This window comes from Ornithodoros turicata, chromosome 8, assembly GCF_037126465.1.
Source record: "Ornithodoros turicata isolate Travis chromosome 8, ASM3712646v1, whole genome shotgun sequence".
Lineage (NCBI taxonomy): Eukaryota > Metazoa > Arthropoda > Arachnida > Ixodida > Argasidae > Ornithodoros > Ornithodoros turicata.
The window spans coordinates 14,390,474-14,414,525 of record NC_088208.1 but is presented as its reverse complement, the minus strand read 5'-3'; the positions used below and the strand labels follow the sequence as shown (position 1 = coordinate 14,414,525).

General features: G+C 48.8%; 1 protein-coding gene across 1 annotated transcript in view; it reads left to right on the top strand.

Moving 5' to 3' along the window:
• Window positions 1-23,026, top strand: part of LOC135366500 (ATP-binding cassette sub-family A member 2-like) — a 31,727-nt gene extending 8,701 nt beyond the window's left edge. The window contains exons 4-11 of the mRNA XM_064599210.1: window positions 1,526-1,731; window positions 3,654-4,009; window positions 8,888-9,145; window positions 9,665-10,334; window positions 13,543-14,301; window positions 14,548-14,822; window positions 19,253-19,870; window positions 22,587-23,026. Coding sequence (XP_064455280.1) covers window positions 1,526-1,731; window positions 3,654-4,009; window positions 8,888-9,145; window positions 9,665-10,334; window positions 13,543-14,301; window positions 14,548-14,822; window positions 19,253-19,870; window positions 22,587-22,989 — 3,545 coding nt within the window. The 3' untranslated portion in view covers window positions 22,990-23,026. The remainder of the gene's footprint in view (window positions 1-1,525; window positions 1,732-3,653; window positions 4,010-8,887; window positions 9,146-9,664; window positions 10,335-13,542; window positions 14,302-14,547; window positions 14,823-19,252; window positions 19,871-22,586) is intronic.
• Window positions 23,027-24,052: the final 1,026 nt, after the last annotated feature.

The following is a 24,052-nucleotide window of genomic DNA, read 5'->3' as shown; positions in this document are numbered from 1 at the left end:
TGGAACGGCGTGCGCTTTGTTCCTCTATGTACCTTCCAACAGAAAGGACTGACGAAACTCTCTCGAAAGCATGCCGTTTTCATCGCTTCCATGTGCCAGAACGACATCTGGTTTAATAGCGCTCTGCGCTGCGCCGATTGATGCAGTTATCACTTCTGATGTGAGGAGAGAGAGGGTTATATACGCCTCCCGCTTTCAACAAATTAGGAAAGCGAAAGATATAATTCTGCATGACGGCTAGTTCCGAGAGTCCTTAGTCGCAGAAGAACCGGAAGTCTTCGTGGCACCGGAAGTTGTGGCGGGGCTTGTTTATGTTTACCCGACGATGTCATGTATATTGCTGAGAGCGCCACCAGTACAATTGAACCTCTGTATGCAATAAGGGGATAAGTCGAATTATCCCCTTTTTATAGTGTTTTTGTTGCAATGATATCTACATTCCAGTATGTACCTGCTAAATAAAATTTAGGACCATACTGCAATTTATTGACTCGCTACAGGAAGGTAAGAAACGGGAAATGCATGTGTGTCAATGGGATGGACAGCCAGATCAGGCACCTTTTCTACACATACATACAAATGGCGTAGCTTAAATTTTGCTGCTATGCGGAAATGAACTTCGACTTCCATTCGAAAAACATAGGAAAGTAGTTGCCTCAATACAGAAGCCGCCGATATTTCGAACAGAGACTGTTCTTCTTCTGGGCCCAGAAGAAGAACAGTCTCTGTTCGAAATATCGGCGGCTTCTGTCCTGAGGCAACTCCCTTCCTACATCTCTACCGGTTCGCTGGATTTCTACCCATCTACATTCGAAAAACATGTTCTCCCTACCTCACGTGATCGTGTCAGCAGGGCTACTGAGCGTTGTAATCGGAAAAACGTGCGCACTGTGCTAATAAGTCATATTTTACTGGTCATGCAGAACATTATTTTCGAGATTGTGCTCGTTTAGTAATGCTATAATCATATCTAGGCTGCTCCACTGCACAAAGGTAACTTCGGCCATCCTGCCGTCACTATGAAAGCTCGACTCGTGAAAACTTTTTTTCCTGCACGAAAATCCGGCACGTGCGTTGTTATATAGGAAAAGGGGATATGTCATGCTGCTGGATTTTGTTCAATTTCTGCTAAAACACACACACAGAAATGATGCGAATGGGACATGCACGTAGAGCAGATACGTGCATACGTGTTACACATTTTGCATCTGCGTTATTCGAGGAAACTTGCAACTCTGCAATTACTTTACCAAATATTCGCTTGCAGTTTCCTCGGTCTCGGATTTTTCCTCTTATCCCCTTATTGCATACAGAGGCTCAATTGTGCCACTATTTATTTATTTTTTAATGGTACCTGATTGATAATGAAATCCTTATTGATGGCACCTGGTGAACCCCTAAGTTGTCCCTAGTGGTGCCTAATCGATCGCCAAACCTTCGTTGGTGATTGCAGTGTAACCTTTATTTATTTTTTGCATTGATATTGTGCAAGGCTGTGTTGTAGGATTTCATCACTATATTGCAGGTGTGATGCAGCCAGCCAGAGGCCAAGTCATTGTTTGTGGATTCGATATGACTGAGGAGACGCGGCAAGCGAGGTCCCAACTGTCACTGTGCCCGAAGCGGGACATCCTTTTCGATGATTTCACAGTCTGGGAAACACTCTGGTTTTTTGGAACGATGCGCGACATGAAACACGACCTGTTAAGACAGAAGATCACCGAGACAATGGTACGGCACTTTCTTGTTCCGACTGAAGCTTGTATGCTGATAAATTAATCAGCTTAAAACACTATCGCTACAATACAGCCGCTCCTTGCGCACAGCTGATAAAATAGGGTTTTCGTAACGCAGGATAGGGAGCTTGCGGTCATTGCAAGCAGTGCCACAGCTAAAAAAAACGAGACTTGCAAAAGAAAAAAAATATGAAGAAATAAAGAATGGCTTTTTAACGGACTAAATCTCGTGTCTTCAGAATCCTACCAAAGTTTCGTTACTGAAATGTTCTTGTCTCACTTTAAATTCCTGCGAAGTATTTTGGTTCTACACTCTTAAAAATGAACTTCACCGCATAGCACGCTCCTAGCCAACCATCATCCCGAATGACAACGTTCTCGCCCCTGATTTGTTGAAAACGGGAGGAGGAGCCTATTTTGTGCTCCTCCTCCCGTTTTCAACAAATCTAGGGCGAGAACGTTGTCATTCGGGATGATGGTTGGCTAGGAGCGTGCTATGTGGTGAAGTTCATTTTTAAGAGTGTACGTGACGCGAAAGCTAGAGAAAAGTAAGGTACGTTCGATTACGCCTACACTCCCTGAACCAGTCCCGGGCGGTGCAGGGCCAGTTCTGAACTAGCGCAGCACTAGGCCAGCTCCAGTTCAACGGTGCAACATTAGTGCTGCCGCGAAACGAATATCGAAGAGCAGCGCTGGACTTCACTTGGACTTCAAAAATGGACTTCACCGTATAGCTCACTTTTAGCCAACCATCATCTCGAATGATGTCGTTATCTGGCCTGGTTTGCTGAAAACGGGAGGCGTACGCCCTTTTTGTGACAATTATGAACAGCATAAGTGTCACAAAAAAGGCGTGCGCCTCCCGCCTTCAACAAATCACGGCAGATAACGATATCATTCGAGATGATGATCGGCTAGAAGCGTGCTATTCATGGTGCGTGGAGTTCATTTCTGAGAGTGTACAGATGGAAAGAAGATACAGCAGGAACACTCTTAAAAATGAGTTTCACCGCATAGCACGACATCATCCCGAATGATATCGTTATCTGCCCTGATATGTTGAAAACTGGAGGCGTACGCCTTTTTGTGACACTTATGCTGTTCATAATTGTCACAGAGAATGCGTACGCCTCCCGTTTTCAACAAATCAGGGCAGATGGCGATATCATTCGAGATAATGGTTGGCTAGGAGCGTGCTATGCGGTGAAACTCATTTTTAAGAGTGAAGGAGCTCTTCAGCGCTGGAGAGCTGATTGGGGTCGAGGTTGATCATCTGCTTATAGATCAACGACGTTACAGTGCAAGCCTCGGTAGTTCAGTCAGTAACGTGCTGGCTAGCTGAACGCAAGGTGGAGGGTTCGATTCTCGCCGAGGACGGTAGTAGTGTAGGAGAGGCACACATTGCCTTCCAGCACGTGTGTAGCCAGCCATCAACCCGAGTGACATCGTTCTCGTCCCTGATTTGCTGAAAATGGGGGGCGTACGCCATTTTTGTGGCATTACGCAGCTCATGATTGCCTCAAAAATCTAACTTTGTAAAAATAAAATGCAAGTGGAAAATGCACTCTTAAAAATGAACTTCACCGTATAGCACGCTCCTCGCCAACCATAATCTCGAATGATATCGTTATCTGCCCTGATTTGTTCAAAACGGGAGGCGTACGCCTTTTTGTGACAATTATGAACAGCATAAGTGTCACAAAAAGGCGTTCGCCTCCCGTTTTCAACAAACCAGGGCAGATAACGATATCATTCGAGATGATGGTTGGTTAGGAGCGTGCTATGCGGTGAAGTTCATTTTTAAGAGTGTGGAAATGGGAGTCCAGGAACTTCCAGATTACACCGCACATGTTCATTGGAGCCAATAAAAGTTAATCGAAGTGAGTAACTAAAGCGTCCGATTTATTTCCCTCGCAGAACATCGTTGCCCTAACAGAGTTCAGTTCAACTCTGGCCGGATCTCTGGACGCCGCCCACAGACGATTCCTTTCTGTTGGAGTAGCCATAGTGGCGACGCCCCGCGTCATTGTCCTGGACGCCCCGGCGCATGGTCTGGGGCCCTTAGAGCAGGAATTCTTGTGGGGCGTCCTTGCAAAAGTGAAAGTTGCTAGCCCCACATCTATCATCATTACGACATCGGAAGTAGCTTGCGAAGCGTTCGCAGACAGAATCGCTATCCTGGGCTACGGTGCCATGAAATGTCACGGAACGCGGGCCTTCGTTCGTCATCGCTTCGGCTGCGGGTACAACTTCCGCTTCATCAAGATGAAAAGGTAACCGTTTATTTGTTGCTTTATACGCGCTGTTGTTGCTGCTTTCTAGCTAGGTTGTTCCATGAGTGAAGTGACAAAACGAAATTGCTTGTTTCCATGGTCCTTCAAGACCAGGGACGACCAGGATGGAAGCAAGAGACACAACATAAGCGCTGTGTTGTTGTCTCGCACCTCCGTCCCTGTCGTCTGCGCGTTGTGCCTTCTCAGCATGATTTGCCGACTACCACAACGTTCCACTGTTAACCCAGAGATTTGCGCAAGGATTGTCATCTCTGAGGAGGGGAATTTAGGCAAGGGGTGACGTCATCTCTCCTGTATTCGCTTGCTTGCTCGCATGCCCTTTCTGGCATGACTTCTTTCATTTTTTGCGGGCGGAGGGGGTTTGATTAAGTCGGTGGGTTGTATGATGGCGTTGACTCCGTGAGGCGTAACGTCTTTTTCACCGCAAAAAAAAGGCGCAGCGCCTTTTTGTTACACTTGTAACCATCACAAAAGGCGTGTTACCAAAGGTTTCCACTAGTCACGATCGCCAATTATATCATCCCGTGCAACGGTTGGCGTTCAGTGCGCTACGTGAAGTAGTTGAAGGCGATGGTGGAGGAGTACCCCAGAGTCGACGAAAAGGACCATCAGAAAGACCTTCCCAAGCAGCACAACAATTGGACCAATATTGGCAATACTGATCCAATATCGGGCAGACATTTCCAGTAATGGTGCAATATTGGCCAAACATGTTGTGCTGCTTGGGTTCCTCCAACATCCTGCGTGCTTGTCCAGCTGGTCTAGCTACCTTGCGCCTTGCCGGCCTTGTCTCTTGTCGATGCAGTTGTTTCGTGATGGGAAATTTAAGGAGTGGTCAGCCTAGGCGAGCTGGCTAGCTGCTCCTGTAGCTGGGCGCGTTACATAGCGGCTCTGCAGAGCACGCTCCGTCCACTCTGTCCCTCTCGCTCCGGAAGATCTGCTAAAAATAAGGCGATGTCCCGTTTAGTAAAAAGGAGATGGGGACAGCTCCTTTTTATCGCAGCTTTTTCTCATTTCATTTTTTTTTTTTTTCGCTCCGGAGTCGCTACTGAACGCTCCCGTTCTGCAGTCTTAAAAATGAACTTCACCCCATAGCATGCTCCTAGCCAGACATCATTCCGAGCACTGCCTTCCTTTCTTCTGATTTGCTGAAGACTGGGGCAGTCCGCCATTTTTGTTGCATTATGTGCTTCATAATTGTCACAAAAACGTCCGGCGCCCCGTTTTCATCGAATCGAGGGAGAGAACGTTGTCGTTCGGGATGATAGGTCGCTAGGAGAATGCTGTGAGGGGAAGCTCTGCTCTTAGAGTGCTTCTAGAGTGCATGCCCTCCGTAAAGAGAACCTCGCCGCATAACAAGTTGAAGGTCAACCATGCATAGAATGATATCATTCTTACTTTAGATTTGTGCAAAGCAGCACTCTCAAAAATGAGCTTCACTGCATAGCATGCTCCTAGCCAACCATAATCTCGAATGATATCGATATCAGCCCTGATTTGTTGAAAACGGGAGGCGCACGCCTTTTTTGTGACACTTCTACTGTTCATAATTGTCACAGAAAAGGCGTACGCCTCCCGTTTTAGACAAATCGGAGCAGATAACGATATCATTCGAGATTATGGTTGGCTAGGAGCGTGCATTGCGGTGAAGTTCATTTTTAAAAGTGAGGGATCAGCTTTTATGTGACAATTAGCATACCTTGATAAATGTCACAAAAAGACGTACGCCTTCCGTTTAAAAGCAAGTCAGGGGAGAGAACAATATCAGTAGGAATGATAGTTGGCTAGGAGCCTTCTATGAGCCTGTGAAGTTCTGTTTTAACAGTATAGCTACTTCGCTACACTCCATCAAACTGGACTTCACCGTACACTCTTAAGAATGAACTTCACCGCATAGCACACTCCTAGCCAACCATCATCTCGAATGATATCGTTATCTGCCCTGATTTGTTGAAAACGGGAGGCGTACGCCTTTTCTGTGACAATTATGAACAGCATAAGTGTCACAGAAAAGGCGTACGCCTCCCGATTTCAACAAATCAGGGCAGATAACGATATCATTTGAAATTATGGTTGGCTACGAACGTGCTATGCGGTGAAGTTCATTTTTAAGAGTGTACTTCACGGCATAGCACGCTCATAGCAAACCAACATCGCGGATGATATCGTTATCTGCCCTGATTTGTTGAAAACGGTGGGTACGTGTACGCCTTTTTTGTGACAATTATGAACAGCATAAGTGTCACAAAAAGGGCGTACGCCCACCGTTTTCAACAAATCAGGGCAGATAACGATATCACTCGAGATGATGGTAGCCAACCATCATCCCGAATGACAAACTTTCTCGCCCCCGATTTGTTGAAAACGAGAGGCGGGTGTTTTGTGTCATTATGCACGGCACAGAATAGGCTACGCCTCCCGTTTTCAACAAATCAGGGGCGAGAACGTTGTCATTCGGGATGATGGTTGGCGAGGAGCGTGCTATGTGGTGAAGTTCATTTCTAAGAGTGTAGGCATGTCGCTTCTGATTCGGAGGGAGAGGGGGAGGGGGGGGCTTACGCCTTTTTGCGCCGACTTGGATACGTGATAATTGACACATAAAGACGCACGTCTACCTCTCTCATCACATCAGGAGCGATAACCCTATCATTCATGGCAATGATTGGGGAACAGCGTGCTATGCGTTGAAGTTGTGTTTAGAGTGTAGCTAGCTTTATCCTGTTGAAGTAGAACTTCACCACATATCACGTTGGAAGCTGAACCTGGAGCCTGATTTCGTGAGGCGTACACTGTAGAAACGGAACTTTACCGCATAACACGCTGTGCGCCAACCATTGCGAAGAATGATACGGTTATCGCTTCTGATTCAAAGAGAGAATGGGGCGTACGCCTTTTTGTGGCAATTTTAACACATCCAAATTGCGGTGAAGTTCTGTTTTTAGACTGTGGGGTTATCGCCCCTTACTGGAAGAGAGGGGGGTTCGTATGCCTTTTTGTGGCAATTAGGATATATGGTAATTGCCACAAAAAGGCGTCCGCTTCCTTCTCTCCCTAGAATTAAAAGCGATAACTCTATCATTCGCGGCAGTGGTTGACGCACAGCATGCTATGCGCTCAAGTTCTGTTTTTAGAGTGTATATGCGGTTTTTTGACAAAAGGGGCGTACGTCACCCGTTACCGACAAATCAGGGTAGAGAACGGTTTCGCTCGGGATGATGACTAGCTGGGAGCGTGTCATGCCGTGAAGCTCCGTTTTTAAGACTAGCAAGAATGTGAACCGCTCGACAACTCTCAAAGCACTCACCAGCGCCCAGAGATCAGCAGCAGCAGCAACATCATCAGCAGCAGCAGCATCTCAGCAGCTGTTGAAATTACTTTGGGGAATAGAATAGGGCCCCTGTACCGAACGAGCGTCCAGACGCGTGGTACGCTGTTAAAACAGAGCTTCACCACCATGTCACGCTCCTACACTCTAAAAACAGAACTTCACCGCGGAGCACGCTGCGTGCCAACCATTGCCAGAGCCGTTTATAGGCAGAGTTTGGCCATTAGGAGGAGCCTAACTTGAAGCGCGTCATGTGACGTCACGGCTACGCCACCTCCCTCGCCGTGCTCTATTGTTGTCCCGTTGTCAGCCAGTCGCCGATGCCATATTGATGCTGATCGTTGTTTACGATGCAAGGAGGGAAGACACGTACATTGTCCTTCGAAAGCCCTTCGTCCTTGAACACTTTCAGTTTGGTAACAAAGCCCCCCCCCCCTTATCAGAGGCGGCTGTGGGTCATAAGCCGGTTATTCTTGTAGGTTGCATTCATCGCGACAACAAAGCTGACGGACAGCATCTATATGGCGCGCATCAGATGGCTGATAAGCGGATTCTGCTTGGATTCATGCTTTTTGGGCGGCGCAACGACGACTCTGACGTCAAAGTAGGCTACACCTACGAGGCTGCAAAAGATCAGAGAATGGCCAAACTCTCCCTATAAATGGCTCTGACCATTGCCACGAATGATAGGGTTGCCGCTTCTCATTTGGAGAGAGAAGGGGGCGTACGCCTTTTTGTGGCAGTTTGGATATATGATAATTGACACAAAAAGGCGTACGCCTCCCTCTCTCCTCGAATAAGATGCGATAACGCTATCATTCGTTGCAATGGTTGGCGCAGAGCGTGCTATGCGGTGAAGCTCTGTTTTTAGAGTGTAGCCAACCATCATTCCCAGTGATATCATTCTGTGTCCTGATTTGCTGAAAATGGGAGGAGGCGCCAATCTGGGACACATTACGCATGCCCCAGATAGGCGCCTCCCCCTGTTTTGAACGAATCGTACATAATATAAAAGGAATAGCAGCCAGGGACACGGATAAGGAAGCGCACAAACGAACTGCTGATTGCTTGTGTGGGCTTCCTTGCCCTTGTCTCTACACTGTTAAAACAGAACTTCACCACATAGCACGCTCCTAGCCAACCATCATTCCGAATGATATCATTCTGTGCATCGATTTGTTGAAAATGGGAGGAGGCGCCTATCTGGGACAGATTATCTTGTCCCAGATAGGCGCCTCCCCCCTGTTTTGAACAAATCATGACGCAGAATCATATCATTCGGTATGATGGTTGGCTAGGAGCGTGCTATGTGGTGAAGTTCTGTTTTAACAGTGTAGCTGCTATTCCTTTTATCATTACCCTGGTTCCGGTTCTCTTTTCTGCGTTCTTTTCTTTCTTTGTTTTTTTAATTTTGAGGGTATTTGGGTATTTTTATTCGTTATTTTGGGGATGTTGTAAGATCTTAGGGACGTGGGGGGCAGGGATGCTGAGAAAATGCCTGTCGGTGCCTGACCGATGTCCTAACCATGCAGATTCCAAGCGAAGCAGTGCATGGACACCACTAAGAAGCACGTGCCAGAAGCATACGCTCTGTCAGACCACAAAGAAGCGATGGTTCTGGGCTTGGGAGAGACCGTCAGCCCAGCAACGATGTCGAACCTCACTTTTGCGTTTGAGGACAACTACCCGAAGCTGGGAATTGCGCATTGCGGTCCTCTGTTCACAACTATGGAAGACGTCTTCATTCGCCTTGTGCTGGAGCTGGACAACAATCCGCCTAGCGTTGCGCCGTGAGTCAGTCCGTATACCTTACGAGTTAATGTGAAATCGAAAGAGGCGCGAAAAAAAAATTCCGGCAACAGTAAGCCGGGAGAGCATTGACTGTATGGGAACAATAAATCACAATTTATTTAAAAGAAATCGGGGATGGTCGAGCGCAATGCCTGGGACGTTTGGGATGGAACGACCCTGAGGGACTAATTTTTTGTGGAAGTACATTTAGTCCCCGTATGTCCTAATACTCATGTCATATCAGCGCATGTGTTGTGTCCCTCTCTGATGTCTTCGTCTTTTTAGAGCTCAGTGGCAACATGGCCTCATACCAGCAAGCCGAAATTTCATCACTCTTCCAGTGCTAATACTCCTTTCTTTTTTTCTCTCTCTTTTTTTCTTTTTCTTCGAGTGCGTAACAAAATGTATCGAGAAGAGCAACGTTTCGAGCTTGGAAACAATTTAAACGAGATACTTCACAGTAGTAATTATTCGAAAATCCGTATTTTTCCTTTTTTTTTTCCCCTTTTCTCTTTCAGGAGACCATTAGGAATGACAATGAGCCGGAGAACGAGCCGAAGCCGAAGAATGAGCGCCGCAGGAACCGTCGCCGAGGACTGGGAAGTATCCGGTCAGAACGTAATCATTCCCACACAGAAATACATTGCTGGAATGACCTCTCAAGAGGAGTACTACGAGTCCCAGGGGGAGATCGAAAATCACATCCATGCCTTGTGGAATCTGAAACCGGGCAAGTCCAGTCACTCGCAGGTCTTCAAGGCTCTTCTCGGGAAGCGAGCCTTCTACACTCGCCAGACGTGGGCCCTCCCGCTCTTCTGCTGGCTCTTACCGACCGCGATACTGTTCTGGCTGTGCTTCATCGAGTCCTCGTCCCAGGAATGGCACTTTCTGAAAGTAACCCCCGACAACATTGTGTACGACCTCGACTTGGTGTACCCTGGTGCGAACGCGTTTGTCGCCTATGCGGCGTCGACCAGCTCCAAGACTGAAGAAGCCTACAAGAAGACATTGGAGAATATGTCGCCCAATGTAACAACCTTCGGGGACGCGGTTATGTTTCTGCAGCGTCTGTCTCAGGAACGTGTCCCTGTTGACAACCTCGTAGTGGGCGCTGAGTTCAAGGACGAAAACAAAGGGCGCCTGCAGAAGGTGACTGCGTTCTACAGCGGAGACTACTACCACTCGCAGGTATTTGATTTGATCGTGTTGATGATCCCTGCTATTTCTCGTCTCTTATTCACATGTTTTATTCGTGTCCCTGCTTGCTTCAATAAACCTACCCGAGCACAAACTGAAACCGAAACAAATCGGAAGGAGGAGTGCTGGGTAGAGCCCTGCACGGGCCCGGGCCCCCGACCCGGCCCGCGGGCCGAGCCGGGCTTGTTATTGGCTGTGTGCTTCGGGCCCGGCCGAGCCCGGGCCAACAAAATACGCTAGCACCGCGGGCCGGGTCGACAAATATGTTTCAGAGAGTCAGGCCCGACCGGGCCACGCAGCTAATTCCACACAATGGAGATGCATTAGTTCATATCATCATGCGCTTGCGTCATTCCTGTGCATATTTTGCAAACACAAGCAAGGGATACGGCATTAGGCATATGATTCGACCCTCTAGAACATTCTGAAAGCCACATTACATTGCTCCTCACTCCTCACGTATTTCACAATCACTTGGCAAAGCTTGGTGAGAGGGGTATGGACTGGGAGAAGGAGTTTGTCGACAGCGTCCTCTACCACCGCAAAATCTTGTAACGATAACGCCCATGCCCGCATACGTTCTGGATTTAATTTGGTCTGGTGCGATTATGGTGTTAAACCGCCATCACTTGTATGTTTGTCTTCTCTCCTTATAAATTTACTGATAAATTTGTTTGATAATCGCCAGAGACGCGTACGTCGCGGCTGGAAATACTATGCCGGGATCTACTCGCCGGGCCACCGGGCCGGGCTCTAGTCACTGGGTCACCGGGCCGGAAGGGTCGGACCGCATAAAAATATGAAGGTCCGGGCTCGTGTCGGGTCGGGCCATTTTTCGATGCGCCCGGGCCGGGTCGGGCCCGGAAAAGTCGGCCCGTGCAGGGCTCTAGTGCTGGGACCCACGAATGGACATTTGTTCGCTGCCTCCTATGGGCCTTTTTCACAACGGCCTATGCGTATGACCTTGAGGCGCCGGAGAGGATTATCACTAGATGGCGCACTATGAGGACGGCACCCAGAGCCGTTTATAGGGAGAGTTTGGCCATTAGGAGGAGCCTAACTTAAAGCGCGTCATGCGACGTCACGGCTGAACGACCTCCCTCGTCGTGCTCTATTGTAGTCCCGTCGTCAGCTGGTCGCCGACGCCATATTGATGCTGATCGTTGTTCACAATCCACTGAGAGAAGACACGTGCGAACTTCTTGCTTCAAAAGCCTTTCGTCCTTGAACTCTTTCTGTTTGGCAACAAAGCCCCCCTTATCACTAGGGCGAGTGGGTCATAAGCCGGTTATTCCTGTAGATTACATTCAGCGCGACCACGAAGCTGTGGACCAGCTGGAGGACAGCATCAATATGGCGCGGACTAGACGGCTGATAAGCGGATTCCGCTCGGATTCAGGCTTTTTGGGCGGCGCAACGATGACTCTGACGTCAAAATAGGCTCCACCCATGAGGCGGCAAAAGATCAAAGAATGGCCAAACTCTCCCTATAAATGGCTCTGACGGCACCATCGGGGACGAGAGGCGGAAACCGCACTACTGGCGCGAGCGTGTCGGCCCCACTCAAGACCGGTTTTGGTCCTTTGTGCTACCCACGTGGATTTGTTTTGACGCGTGCCAAGCATGGTTCATTGCATAGCCGCTAGGATACGACGCGTATGTGAAAAAGCAGAGCCATTTATAGGGAGAGTTTGGCCATTCTTTGATCTTTTGGCCGCCTCATGGGAGGAGCTTATTTTGACGTCAGAGTCTTCGTTGCGCCGCCCAAAAAGCCTGAATCCAAGCGGAATCCGCTTATCAGCCATCTAGTCCGCACCATATTGATGCTGTCCGCCAGCTTGTCGACACCTTCGTGGCCGTGTTGAATGCAATTTACAGGAATAAGCGGCTTATGACCCACTGGCACCAGTGATAAGGGGGGCTTTGTTGCCAAACAGAAAGAGTTCAAGGACGAAAGGCTTTCGAAGCAAGAAGTACGCATGTGTCTTCTCTCCTTGGGTTGTAGACAACGATCAGCATCAATATGGCGTCTGCGACCGGTTGACGGCTCAATAACAATAGTGCACGACAAGGGAGGTCGCTCAGCCGAGACGTCGCATGACGCGCTTTAAGTTAGGCTCCTCCCAATGGCTAAACTCTCTCTATAAACGGCTCTGTGAAAAAGGTGCATTGAAAGAAAAGTAGGACTAAAGATCGCGTCCCTTTCAGAGACCATCGTAGTCCCCTCAAGACCGCGGCTTCCGCGACGTGGCTTTCAAGACCGCGATCTTGTTCGCCTGCTCCAAGCGTAGTTGAACTCTACCAAATTGGTGGCGCTGTTGGACGCTCTGACGTCATTTCTTTACAAACAGGGAGAAGTCTATTGAATGATGGCAGTTGAAGAAAAGTCACTAGCAGTGTCCTTGGATATTTCTCTAAGACTGTACTCTAAAACCGTACTCTTGAAATGAGCTTCAGCGCATAGCGCGCTCCTAGCCGATCATAGTCTCGAATGATATCGCTATCTGCCCCAATTTGTGGAAAACGGAAGGCGTACTCCTTTTCGTTTTTTTTTTTTTGTGACAATGATGAAAAGCGTAAGTGTGACAAAAAAGGCGTACGCCTCCCGTTTTCAACAAATCGGGGCAGATAACGATATCATTCGAGATGGTGGTTGGCCAGGGGTGTGCTATGCGGTGAAGCTCATTTTTAAGGGTGTGCGAGCGAGATGCAGACCTTCACCCGTCAGTCAGTGTCCTTTTTAGCTCCCAAGCACGGGGGGATTTTCGCGATTTCAAGATATGAACTACCGAACTGCGCACTTCTTTAACCTATTCGATATACGCGGCTCTCTTTGATGTGTCTTAGTGCGATATGTGCCGCTTCATGGTACGACTCGTACTGAGCAATTGCGGCGACCTCTGCCAGGCTACACGGTAACTGTTAGAAAGTGCATTCCGCCTTCCGCATTGCTCTCTGCCTCCACCGATACCTCGCCATGTAATGTCGCTTGTGCAGGTACAAGATTAGGAGTACAGGCAGATGGGGAACAGCGCGCTAACATAATCAGGAGCATGAACCCAAGTCGTACTAAATTCAAGTGGGAACACCTTGCAATTAAAGGCAACTGGTCATGCTCTCGACAACTGTACGTCAGTTGTTTTGATGCAGCAAAGCAACTAACGTTAGTGTAATCTAGGCCCCTTCCTTCTGCCTGCAGGCCGTCTCCTTGAACCTTGTCAACACCGCCCTCCTTCGCTACCTCACCGGCAACGACAAGTCCAAGGTGACGGCTGTGCTGCGGCCTCATCGAAGCGATGTCCAAAAGGTAGAGTCGGAGCGCATCAGCAATAACCACCTCACGGATCACTTCAACACAATCACCAAGCAGCGCATCGCACGCCTCGTCTTTGTACCCGTCGCAACGTCCTTGCTCATCTCCAGTTACGTCTTCTTCCCGATCGACGAGAGGGCCACCAGATCCAAGACAATGCAGTTACTTTCGGGCGTCTCGCCCCTCGCGTACTGGGGCGCCAATTACGTGTGGGACCTGATAGCCGCGTTTGTGTCCCTACTGTGCATGTTCTTTCCCATCATGATATGCCACCCGGGCGCATCGAGGTTATTTGGACACATCATTATTTTGACGCTCGCCTATGTCCACTCCGTCGTTCCCCTGGTGTACATCTTCTCCTTCGTCACTGATTCCATGACGACGGGGTTCTTGGTGCTCGTGGGTCTCCTGTCCCTCACGGGTGTGTCTTCAACGCTAGGATACCAACGGGCATTGATGGCCAGCGAGCATGGAATTGAGCTCTTCATGCCAGTCTCCAGAAGCCCTGCGCTGTACTTTCTGTACTTGCTGCCACCCTTCAGCTACCATTGGGCTCTGGTCAACTTGGCGCAACTGGACTACGAAAATTTCCTCTGCTCTAATCAGGCCTTGGTTGAGCTGCATGACATGTGTTCCTTCATTCAGGTATGACTGAATACACTGTTTGCAGGCCCACGATGACAGATGGGCAAAGGGTGCAACTGGCATAACTCGCTGCTGGCCAACAACCATCACGAATAACGTCGTTGTCCATAGCACAGAAGACAACCCTTTGTCCGGAGTGATGCCCCCATGACACCTGAATCGTTTGTGATTACGGTTGGCCAGGATCGTGCTACGCTTGGAACTTGTGCGGTGAAGGATGTTCTAATCTTGTTTGTATCATCTCAGGGAAGCACGGAGGAAGCGGCGGTCTTGCTGAACGGCATGCGCTATTGCTGCGGAGAGCTCTTTCGCAACAACATGACTTATCTCTCGACACTGGGCGCCCTGTCGCTCCACCGAGATTCAGCAGCTATGGAGTTGCTAGTCATGCTGTTTGAAGGTGTCATCTTTCTGATGATGCTGGTGACGGTCGAGCGAGGAGTGTTCAGGCCCTTGGTCACTTCTCGAGTTGGGCCTTCACCGCCTGAAAAGCTTAAACCGGACGTGGCTGATGAACGAAGGTACGTGTGCGCTAGAAGTGCAAGGAAATGCAAGGTTTGTTCGGATACTAGACACTGAATAAGAGCGAGGTGACTGAACATCCGGTAGATGTCGCAGGGGCGCTACCTTCGGTCAAACTTAGCTCTGGAGTTCATGATCTGTCAGGTGGCGCAGGCAATGCATCTGCCATAGCCTCCTATATACTTCAATGCTTGCCAGGTTGAGGCGGAATGGCCGTTCACCGCACTATGCGACGGCGGCGGCGCCACCTACCCTGGGTTGTGATGATCATATCGCTGCGCTTGCTGCTGTGTGATGTTTCGATTTCGTGTTCAATGTGTTGAGCGTCGTCTGCCACCGCGCATACGCAGAGATATCTCGACGCGCCCAACGTCACTGAAACCGCGTGGAAAGGCTTGCAAGCAGATGAGGGTATACGTTGACACCAGACAGACAGAACAAGCTGGCAGGCAGACAACGCTGCGTCACACGCGAAACCGAAACATCACGCGTCAGAAAACTCAGCGATATGATGATCATACGCCGCGTATGTGGCGCCACCAAAGTGGACGGCCGGTTCGCATGGGTTCCGCTTCGACTGGGCAGGCATTGACGTATATAGGAGGCTGACTCCGCACTTCTTTCGTAGTCTCAACTAGTCCGCGGAGGAAGGAAACAGATGAAGGGCCCCTGTCCGAAGGGAAAGTGGGAAGCTGGAGCTGGGGACCAGCAGCCATGTTACGTTCACACAGCTAGCTTTTCGGTTTTGGTTGTACAGTTGCTGCATAGCCCTTTGAAGGGTGGTTTCGGAATTCTTGAAGAATGTCTGTGCCTAACCCTTAGGTGGCGTGCGCAACGCCTTCATTTGGCCGCCTCAGGCAAAGTGGACGTTACAACGTTCCGAAGAAGCTAAAATTCCGTCCTTAGCCGTAAGTCACTTGCCCCACGCCAATTATTTCCGCAGAAGTTTCCTATAATAGGTGTTTTGGAACTCTGACGGGGAGGGGGGGTGGTGCCTCCTTGCCCTTCCTCCGTGGTTTGCAGTGAGACATCGCTATGCCTGCAGATGAGGCGAAAAGCGTATTTGTACCAGTCTAGACGAACATTGGAACTAGACAGAAGTGAGCAATGAGGTGACACTTAACATGGCTCGAAACCCTGTTTCTTTCGTCAATCAGTCCAGGAGTCACCATGCAAAATATTTTCGCTGTTAACGTGGATTGGCACTGCTCAATCATGTTCACAAAAACACTGGGAGAAAGCGGCCAAGGATGGCCGTCGCCATCGCCTCGCGTTACGTCGTACAGTCCCAACGCCCTTCTTTCTTGTTTACTTCTCAACTCACGTGCTGCTTATACTGCCTTGGACTGCGCCAGCCTACGTCGCAAAATACACAATCGGCCCTGCCAGGGCAATAGGTGACGCAGGAGCAGTTCGCAGGAGCTCATTTTATTTTTCGGGAGCTCAGAACACCCCGCAAACAAAAACAACAAAAAATTAAGGGGCCACTCCAGTGCTCATTTTACGTGGCGCCTTCATCGGCTTCTATGAAGCGCAAACCGCAGAGGCTGAACTAGGTCAACTGAAGAGTCACTGAATAGCTTCGATCCGAGTAATGGATTCCTTTTTCCCGGCACTATGCCGACAGCGGTCTGGAAACGCTGAGGGCACCGCTCTCCCATTGGACAAGATCTGCAACTCGGCGACATTTTGTTGACACGCCAGTAAAACCTCACACTCTTAAAAACGAACTTCACCGCAAACCACGCTACCGTTACGCAGCGAACGGAAGGAGCGCTATTCTCCACGTGAGCAAGAGCGCGTGCGCGGGAAAGGAAACGTGGCTTCCGCGTTTCACGTTGGAACGATCGGCACATCTTTTTGCGTTCCGTCCTCTACGTTGTTTTCGTCGCACAAAACATGGCTGCCCGCAACACCTCGTTGACTGTGTCGTCGACTGACTGCGAAGAGAAGGCTAGGAGCCTACGCTTCAGTACGAGGGACTACATCTTCTTATAAGAAGCCGTATTCCTTGTACCATTCGAAAACACGAACTTTCTGGACTCTGGATGCTGCCAACCAAGTCCGAGTGAGCAGCATCGTCCGCCATAACGGCGGGTGATAACGATGAACTGACCGGCAGGGGGTGTTCGTTGTCCTTTCGTTTGTTGATGGAACAACAAATTAATTTTCAAACGCAAAGAAACCAAAAGCAGAGCACGAAAACGTAGTTATATTAGGCAATTCGTTCAGAAAGATATGCCTAGACAACTTGGGAAGGGTGGTTCTTGTTATCGCCGTTGGATGGCAACACAGTTCTTACCGTACCGTTCGTAACGTTGCCTGACGATCTGCTAAAACTCTCTTGCTATCCGTTTAACGGTAGAGAACTACGTACTCTGCGTTAACGTTCCGTCCGTTACGGAACGGTCTTCTAAAACTCTCTATTATCCCTCTAGCACGCCTCCCGTTTTCAACAAATCGGAGGAGAGACCGATGTCGTTCGGGATGACGGTTGGTTAGGAGCGTGCTACGCGGTGAAGTTCATTTTTAAGAGTGCAGTTTCTTTCCTCCCAGGCAAAACGACCGTATCCTGCGGCCAACTTATTTCACATCGCGAATACCAGCGCGTTGACCGTAACAGCACGTGCGATTCTGTTTAGAGGGCTTTGATCCAATGTCGTGAAGGGGACCAAAAAGCGTGGTCGAATAAAGAACGAAGAAAGAAAAAAAAGAAAAAGAAAATAAAGAAGAAAGAACGAACGTCCACTGACGGGATCCATAGCAGACAAACTTAACGTAGACAATATGGCGTCCCCCCCCCCCCGCACACACACGGCGCCCCTGATGTAGGACTTGCAGTTGTACATCAGTTGCAATACTCTAAAGCTGTTCAGTTGGCGTATTCCATTGGGAGAGCAGATTTTGCCCCGCGCTGGTGGGGGCTTGAGTGCAAGCTCCAGGCGGGGTCACACGGGTTTGCTTCGTCAATGGAATGCTAACAATCGTTCGAGGTACGATGCACGCGCTGCGCACAGCACGTGCTTTCCTGGGTTAGCTTTGGTCTCATGGGTCAAAAACTATTGGTCTTTGCAGCAAACGTTTTGCCCTTGCTCCGCTAATGAAACATTCAGCGTCTGACACGATTCTGCCAATGGAACAGTTTTTGTCCCTTCCCGGGGCAAAAGATTTGACCCAGCTCTGCCAATGGAATGCGCCATGACCTTAGACTACACATCATTTAGGCTTCTCCAACGTACGGCATCAAGGACGGCAGAAGAATACACCTGACCGGGTATCAGAGGGGGCATTGGGCTCGATTCCCAAAACAGGCTCGCGTTTGTACAACTGCCGTCGCTGATGCAAATGAGGCTGTCTATAACCAGAGTAGAGGAACACGCTCACGCACAGTTGTCAAATAAGCTCAATGTGAAGAAAGGAATGGAAAAAAGGAGCGGGTGCTACAGGGGAGCGCATGACCCAGTGCTCACAGTGGTGCTTCTCTAGCGATCAGCGAAGTTCGTTGCTCGCCAGTGTTTCAGCAAAGACTTCGGAGTCTATCATTTGTGTATAATCCTTTCGTAGTATTACGGCACAATATCGCGAGTAGGCGCACTAACAAAAAAAAAAAAAAAAACTTGATTGTGTGACACGTTCCTATTGTCAAACGTCATTCCGACTGCTATCGTTGCCTCTCCTAATATGCTGACAACGGGAGGCATACGCCTCTTTGGGACACTTACGTTAATAACCCTCGTTAATAAATTGAAAAAATATGCGTTATAGGCATTGCTGAAAATATATTTATAATACCATCGCACTAAGGGTGTAATCGGCACCAGGAAATGTGTTTTCTTTTTTATGATTATTATTTGCCCGTAGCACTCCCTAATACTGTTCTGGTTCCGACTAGTTCCGACTACTACTTTATTCGCGCCCGATAAACACGCGCGTTTCGTAGTGACAATGACTATGCATCTGCCGCCCGAAGCAAAATGACTACTAAAGAACCGCAATGCAAGAAGTCGTCGTCTATGTTTCTGGCAGTGCAGTCCATGGTAGGGTAGGGTGTGGCGGGTTAGGTCAAGGTAGGGAAGGTACAGGTCCCGATACAAGTGCGAGACCCTAGCGGCAAGCGGAAGCGGTGGGGTGGAGGAGTGCGCCGGCAGCGACATCACTTCAAACCACGTTTCGAGCACGTACAAGCGATACCGAAACTACCGCTGTGTGTCGCTACCAGCGCGCTCGCTCACCCGTCTGAACTGAACGAGTACACGAGCCCGTTTCCGCTCGCCGGTAGGGTGTCGCACCGAGGAGCAAATACACCGCTCGCGTGTTCCGTAAACTTTTGTCGGGACCTGTGCAGTTGGGTACAGCACCGTATGCGCATGGTGACGCTGTTCCATGCAGAAACACGGCTTAATTACTGTTTTCTTCCCACGACATGCAGACTAGTCGAGAAGACACTCGCTGACAAGGACTTCTCAAAGGCTGCTTTAGTCGTCCACGATATTCAAAAAATCTACGGCAAAAGATCTGCACTCCAGGGCGTCAGCTTCATCCTTCGGCCAGGAGAGTGTGTGGTGGTCCTCGGCCTCCGGGAGAGCGGCAAGAGTTTGCTCCTGGAAGTCCTCGCAGGCATCACGGCTCCGTCCGGCGGTAGTGCTTTCATGCCAGACGGCGTCTCCTTGTCAGACTTGGAGAAATGGCGGCAAAATATAGGCGTCTGTCCTCAGTACGACGGCATCCTGGGTAAGCTGACAGTACGACAGACACTGTGGTTGTACGCAAACCTGAGGGGCATCGAGTCGTCCAAGGTCCATGACCTTGTGACGCACATTATTGAGCTTCTCAATCTTCGCTACTACGATTCCATGTACGTTTACACCTGCAATCCGGCGACGAGACGTAAGCTGGCTGTTGGAATAGCCATAATCGGACTACCTCCTGTCGTTCTAATGGATGATCCAGCGACCGGCTTGGACCTCCTGGCTAAGAAAAAGATCTACGACACTATCAGGCTCATCAGGGAACTTGTTTGCGCTGCTGTTCTTGTGGTCACGCCCAGGTAACCTACATTTGCTACTCATACTTTCATGTGGTGACTATGTCCATCGACCTTGTGTAGCGTTTACTGTTTACCGAAAGACATAACGTTAGAATGCGAACTGGGCCTGTCATCTCCGAAAGCGGAGAGTTATGTATGTCACCGTAGGTTCGGTGTAGAAATATGGCACAAGCGTAGCTTACACACGCACACACAGCAGAACAAGCAGTGGTGTGCGAGTGTATATAGATCGGTTACTATTGGGAAAGATGCCATTATTATACATTGTGTTCGTTTGCGTGGATTGTAACGGGGCGAGTTTTAGTTTCATTAGAAAGTGTTCACGATAACACGCCCTGTTTCTTTCGAGTGGGTGACATCACATTGCTAAGCTTCGATTTGATAACGTCATTGATCGTATCGTTTTCGTGGAGTTCCTTCTAAAACACCCTAAGAGCCAGTTCTCACTTGGCGACGCCGACGCGATGTCTTGAACGGACGACGGAAATAGATGTGCATTGCATTTCCGGCGTTGAGACGGGAGAGACGTCGAGCCAAAAAAAAATTGCCATGCCGAACTTCGTTCGTGACGTCGGCGAGAGCTGCCGAGAACGATATATTGGCGACCAATCAGGTGACACAGAAAGGCCACGCCTCCTGATTTTTCGTCTGCTCTGGACGACGGAATGCCACTGTGGTGTGAACATGAAAATCGTGCGATCTGACGGGGAGGCGGAAATGCGCCTCTACTTCTGCCGACGTCGCGTCGGGCGTCACCAAGTGAGCACTGGCCCTAATAGAGAGTCTTAACAGACCGTTGATAACGTGGCTAGCGTCTCACCGTATCGACCGGAGCCAATATAGTGGATAAGATTCTGAGTCACGCACGAGTGCGATTGGTTCCGATAGAGACGATAACTAAACTCATACTAAAACTCATTAGTGTGTCAGGCACTGGCCTTCTGTCCAGATGTGTAGAGAGAGAGTGTGTCCGATAAGAAGGGTTGGCAGCATGCTGTAATGGTGGCGTATACGAGGCTTAGAAAAAGGACTTGCTGCTCCTGATCGCTACGTAGTCGACACAGCCTTTTGTACAGCCAGTGTTGTCCGCACACAGTGTAGTTTTACCGCCGTACCTGACTAGCTGTGCACAGTTGGTTGCCACTTCGACACATTGTTGCTCGTAATTTTCAGTTTTAATTTTCTATACGTCGAAAAGGGCAACAAAAAAAAATAAAGAAACACTGTCAAGGAGCCCGCGAAGAGGGAATCACACACGTACACTCTAAATCTTTTCACACCTTTAAATGTGTAACAACTTGCATGGCGCACGCCTTTTTAGGTGTAGTTTTGGTAACATTATAATGGAGCACGGTTTTGCACAAATTTTCTTTACTCGAGTGTTGTCTGTCCTCCAAAAATTCAGTCTTGCAACATCTCAACATTGTTCAACAGTTTTGTAGACACTTGCCCGTGCTCGATTATCGGTAGCGATGCATATATGCATTAGCTCGTGCCTACGATATCCAAGACATCACGAAAGCAAGATTTGCACTGACACTTGATCTTTAGTAATGCTTTCGGAATTTTGTAAAATATCATCCTGGAGATGCAATGTTACGCAACCAGGTTGAATGTGCATAGCGCACACCTTTAAAGGTGTGAAAAAGTTTACAGTGTAACATGAAAAACGGTTAGGAGCAACTAAGATTTATTTGAACAAGAACTTTCGTGCAAGAGACTGCACTTCAGGTAATTTTATTTTCTTAATTTTCTAAAAGTAATTGTGACGAAAATTGTGGTGTGAGAGTGCTGGGGGCTCATGCTGTCGAATATATTAATCTTACGCCTCTCCTGCTTTGTGGTGCAGGTGGCGCCGGAGTTAACTTAGTTAACTAACAGTTAACCCTGGCGGTGCTTAGTAGAAGTAACGGCGGAGAGTGTGTTTTGGTCATCTATTTACAGTGAGAGGGGGGGGACCCTCGTTATGAGGGTGTTGTTCTCAGCTAGGCGTTCCCGATGCTAGCTCTCTTGTCGCTTCCCGGCCTGGAGTGGTGTTCAAGTTAACGCTGATGCGAGCTGTACCTTTAACGTCGAAGGTAGAGTTCTACAGGAAATGAACGTTGATAGTAGTAGTCGATGAACAGTTTGGTCTTCCGAAGCATGCTTCGTTAGCGACACGCAACTTCAGGAATGTGCGTTCTGCACTAAAAGGATCCTGGTTATTTATAAGGGTTTCCCGTTTTCTGCAAGCAACCTTTTTTTTTCCTAATTTCGGTGTGGAAACCGTCAATTTAACACTGAAAAGCGGTGGTTTTCGGTGAGAACTCTTTCGGAAATGTCAGACACGGTGAAAGGCGGAAGTACAGCAGCACAACTTTGCAGAACTTTGCAACTTGCAAGCATATATCGGCCAGCTAGATTGTAGTTTGCTAAGCGTTCCTGTTGGGATGCACTGTCATCCCATATGCTGACCCGCCGAGCTGCACAGGCTAGCTACTACCATTTTTGGCGTTGTCTGCGTGGCATGCCAGGGACCCATCAGTACCGAATCGCTGATCGTTCTTGAAACGGTTATCGGCGGTTTTCGGAAAATACCGAAAGGGAGAAACCCTAGTTATAGGATGCATGTTGTTACATAATCGTGTATCACAGCGACCTCTGGGATCATCCAGAGTTCCCAGAGCAAGTATATCGTAATCAAAGTGAGTTGAAACCAGCTGCCTCTTCCTTTCAGCATGAGTGACTCCGTTGTGATCTCAAACCGCATGGCCGTTATGTCACACGGACAATTTCAGAGCATCGGGACCACGAAAGAAGTCCACTCCAGACTGTGCAGAGGGTGTCACCTTGCTGCCGTGTTTCCACCGGGCAAACTAGTAGACGTCGCCGCATTCACCGCTGTAGACAACATCGTAAAGACTTGGTTCCCTGGGGCCACCGTACTGGCTGTCCTACACAACACCATTGAATACACCGTGGAGCTCAAGACGAATTGGACGAAAACGTTCAAGTCCCTGGGTGATCTTAAGGCGCAGTTGCAAGCAGAGGACGTTCAAATTGGAGAAGCATCGCTCGAACGTGTCATGTTGCGTAGTGGCCTTCAGACGTCTTCACCTTTGGCCACTGTTCGCGTATGATGTTTATAACGCTGGAGTAAAGCAATTTTCTCGTAACCGTGTCATTCAGCATCTTTTTGGAAATGGGTCTGCCTTCACCACGAAGAAGAGTGAATGGGATGGGTATTCTGACTTGGGTATATTACAGCTCTGTACAACTGTACTCGCGTGCAGATGTCATATGCGACATGCCATGTCCGAGGCTTTAAGATAGGAAAGAAAAGGTATGGTACGTTCACGTCTGGCTTCGACATCGCGGTTACGTATGCGTGACGAATGTACACTGCTAAAACAGAACTTCACCACATAGCACGGTCTTAGCCAACCATCATTCCGAATTTTCCTTCGTCGCCTTCATGTAAACGCGCCTACTGAACCCGTGGAGAAATTGCAAACCAAGAAAACTTCGAATTGATATTCGGTAACGTAATTGCAATTCTCGCATCACCACCGGTAGGGTATCTCCGCTGGCGATGGAACTCCCCATTCATCTCACAATAAAGTTGTTGTTGTTGTTACTGTACGTGCATGTCCTGTTAGCATATCGTTTCGGGGAGTGTGATTTAGCAGGAACTGCATAAAATCCAGCAATATAACTTGTGCATGCGGTGCACTTGGTGCAGAAACAAAGAATTCTCACGTGTCAGACCTTGGTGGATGAACGATGGTGATGCCAGGTAGGAGAAAAGTGACCCGTGTGTACAGCGGAGCATCTAGTATTGGGCTGTGCTTGAAAATGAGGTGCTAAGACAACCAGCACAATGCCACTTCGTGCATGCGTTTTTCCGATTGCAATGCTCAGTAGCACTGCTGACACGACCACGTGAGGTAGCAAGAAAGTGTTTTTCGGGTGGGAAGCCAGAGTTCCTTTCCGTATCGTCGCAAAATTTATGCTATACACCATTTGTATGCGCGTTTGGAAAAGGATCCCAATCTGACTGTCCATCCCACTGACACACATGCATTTCCCGTTTTTTACCCCCCTTGTAGCGGGTCGATAAACTGGAATACGGCCCTAAATTTTGTTTGACGCGTACATACTGGTACGTAGATGTCATATAGCAATAAAATTACTACAAAGGGG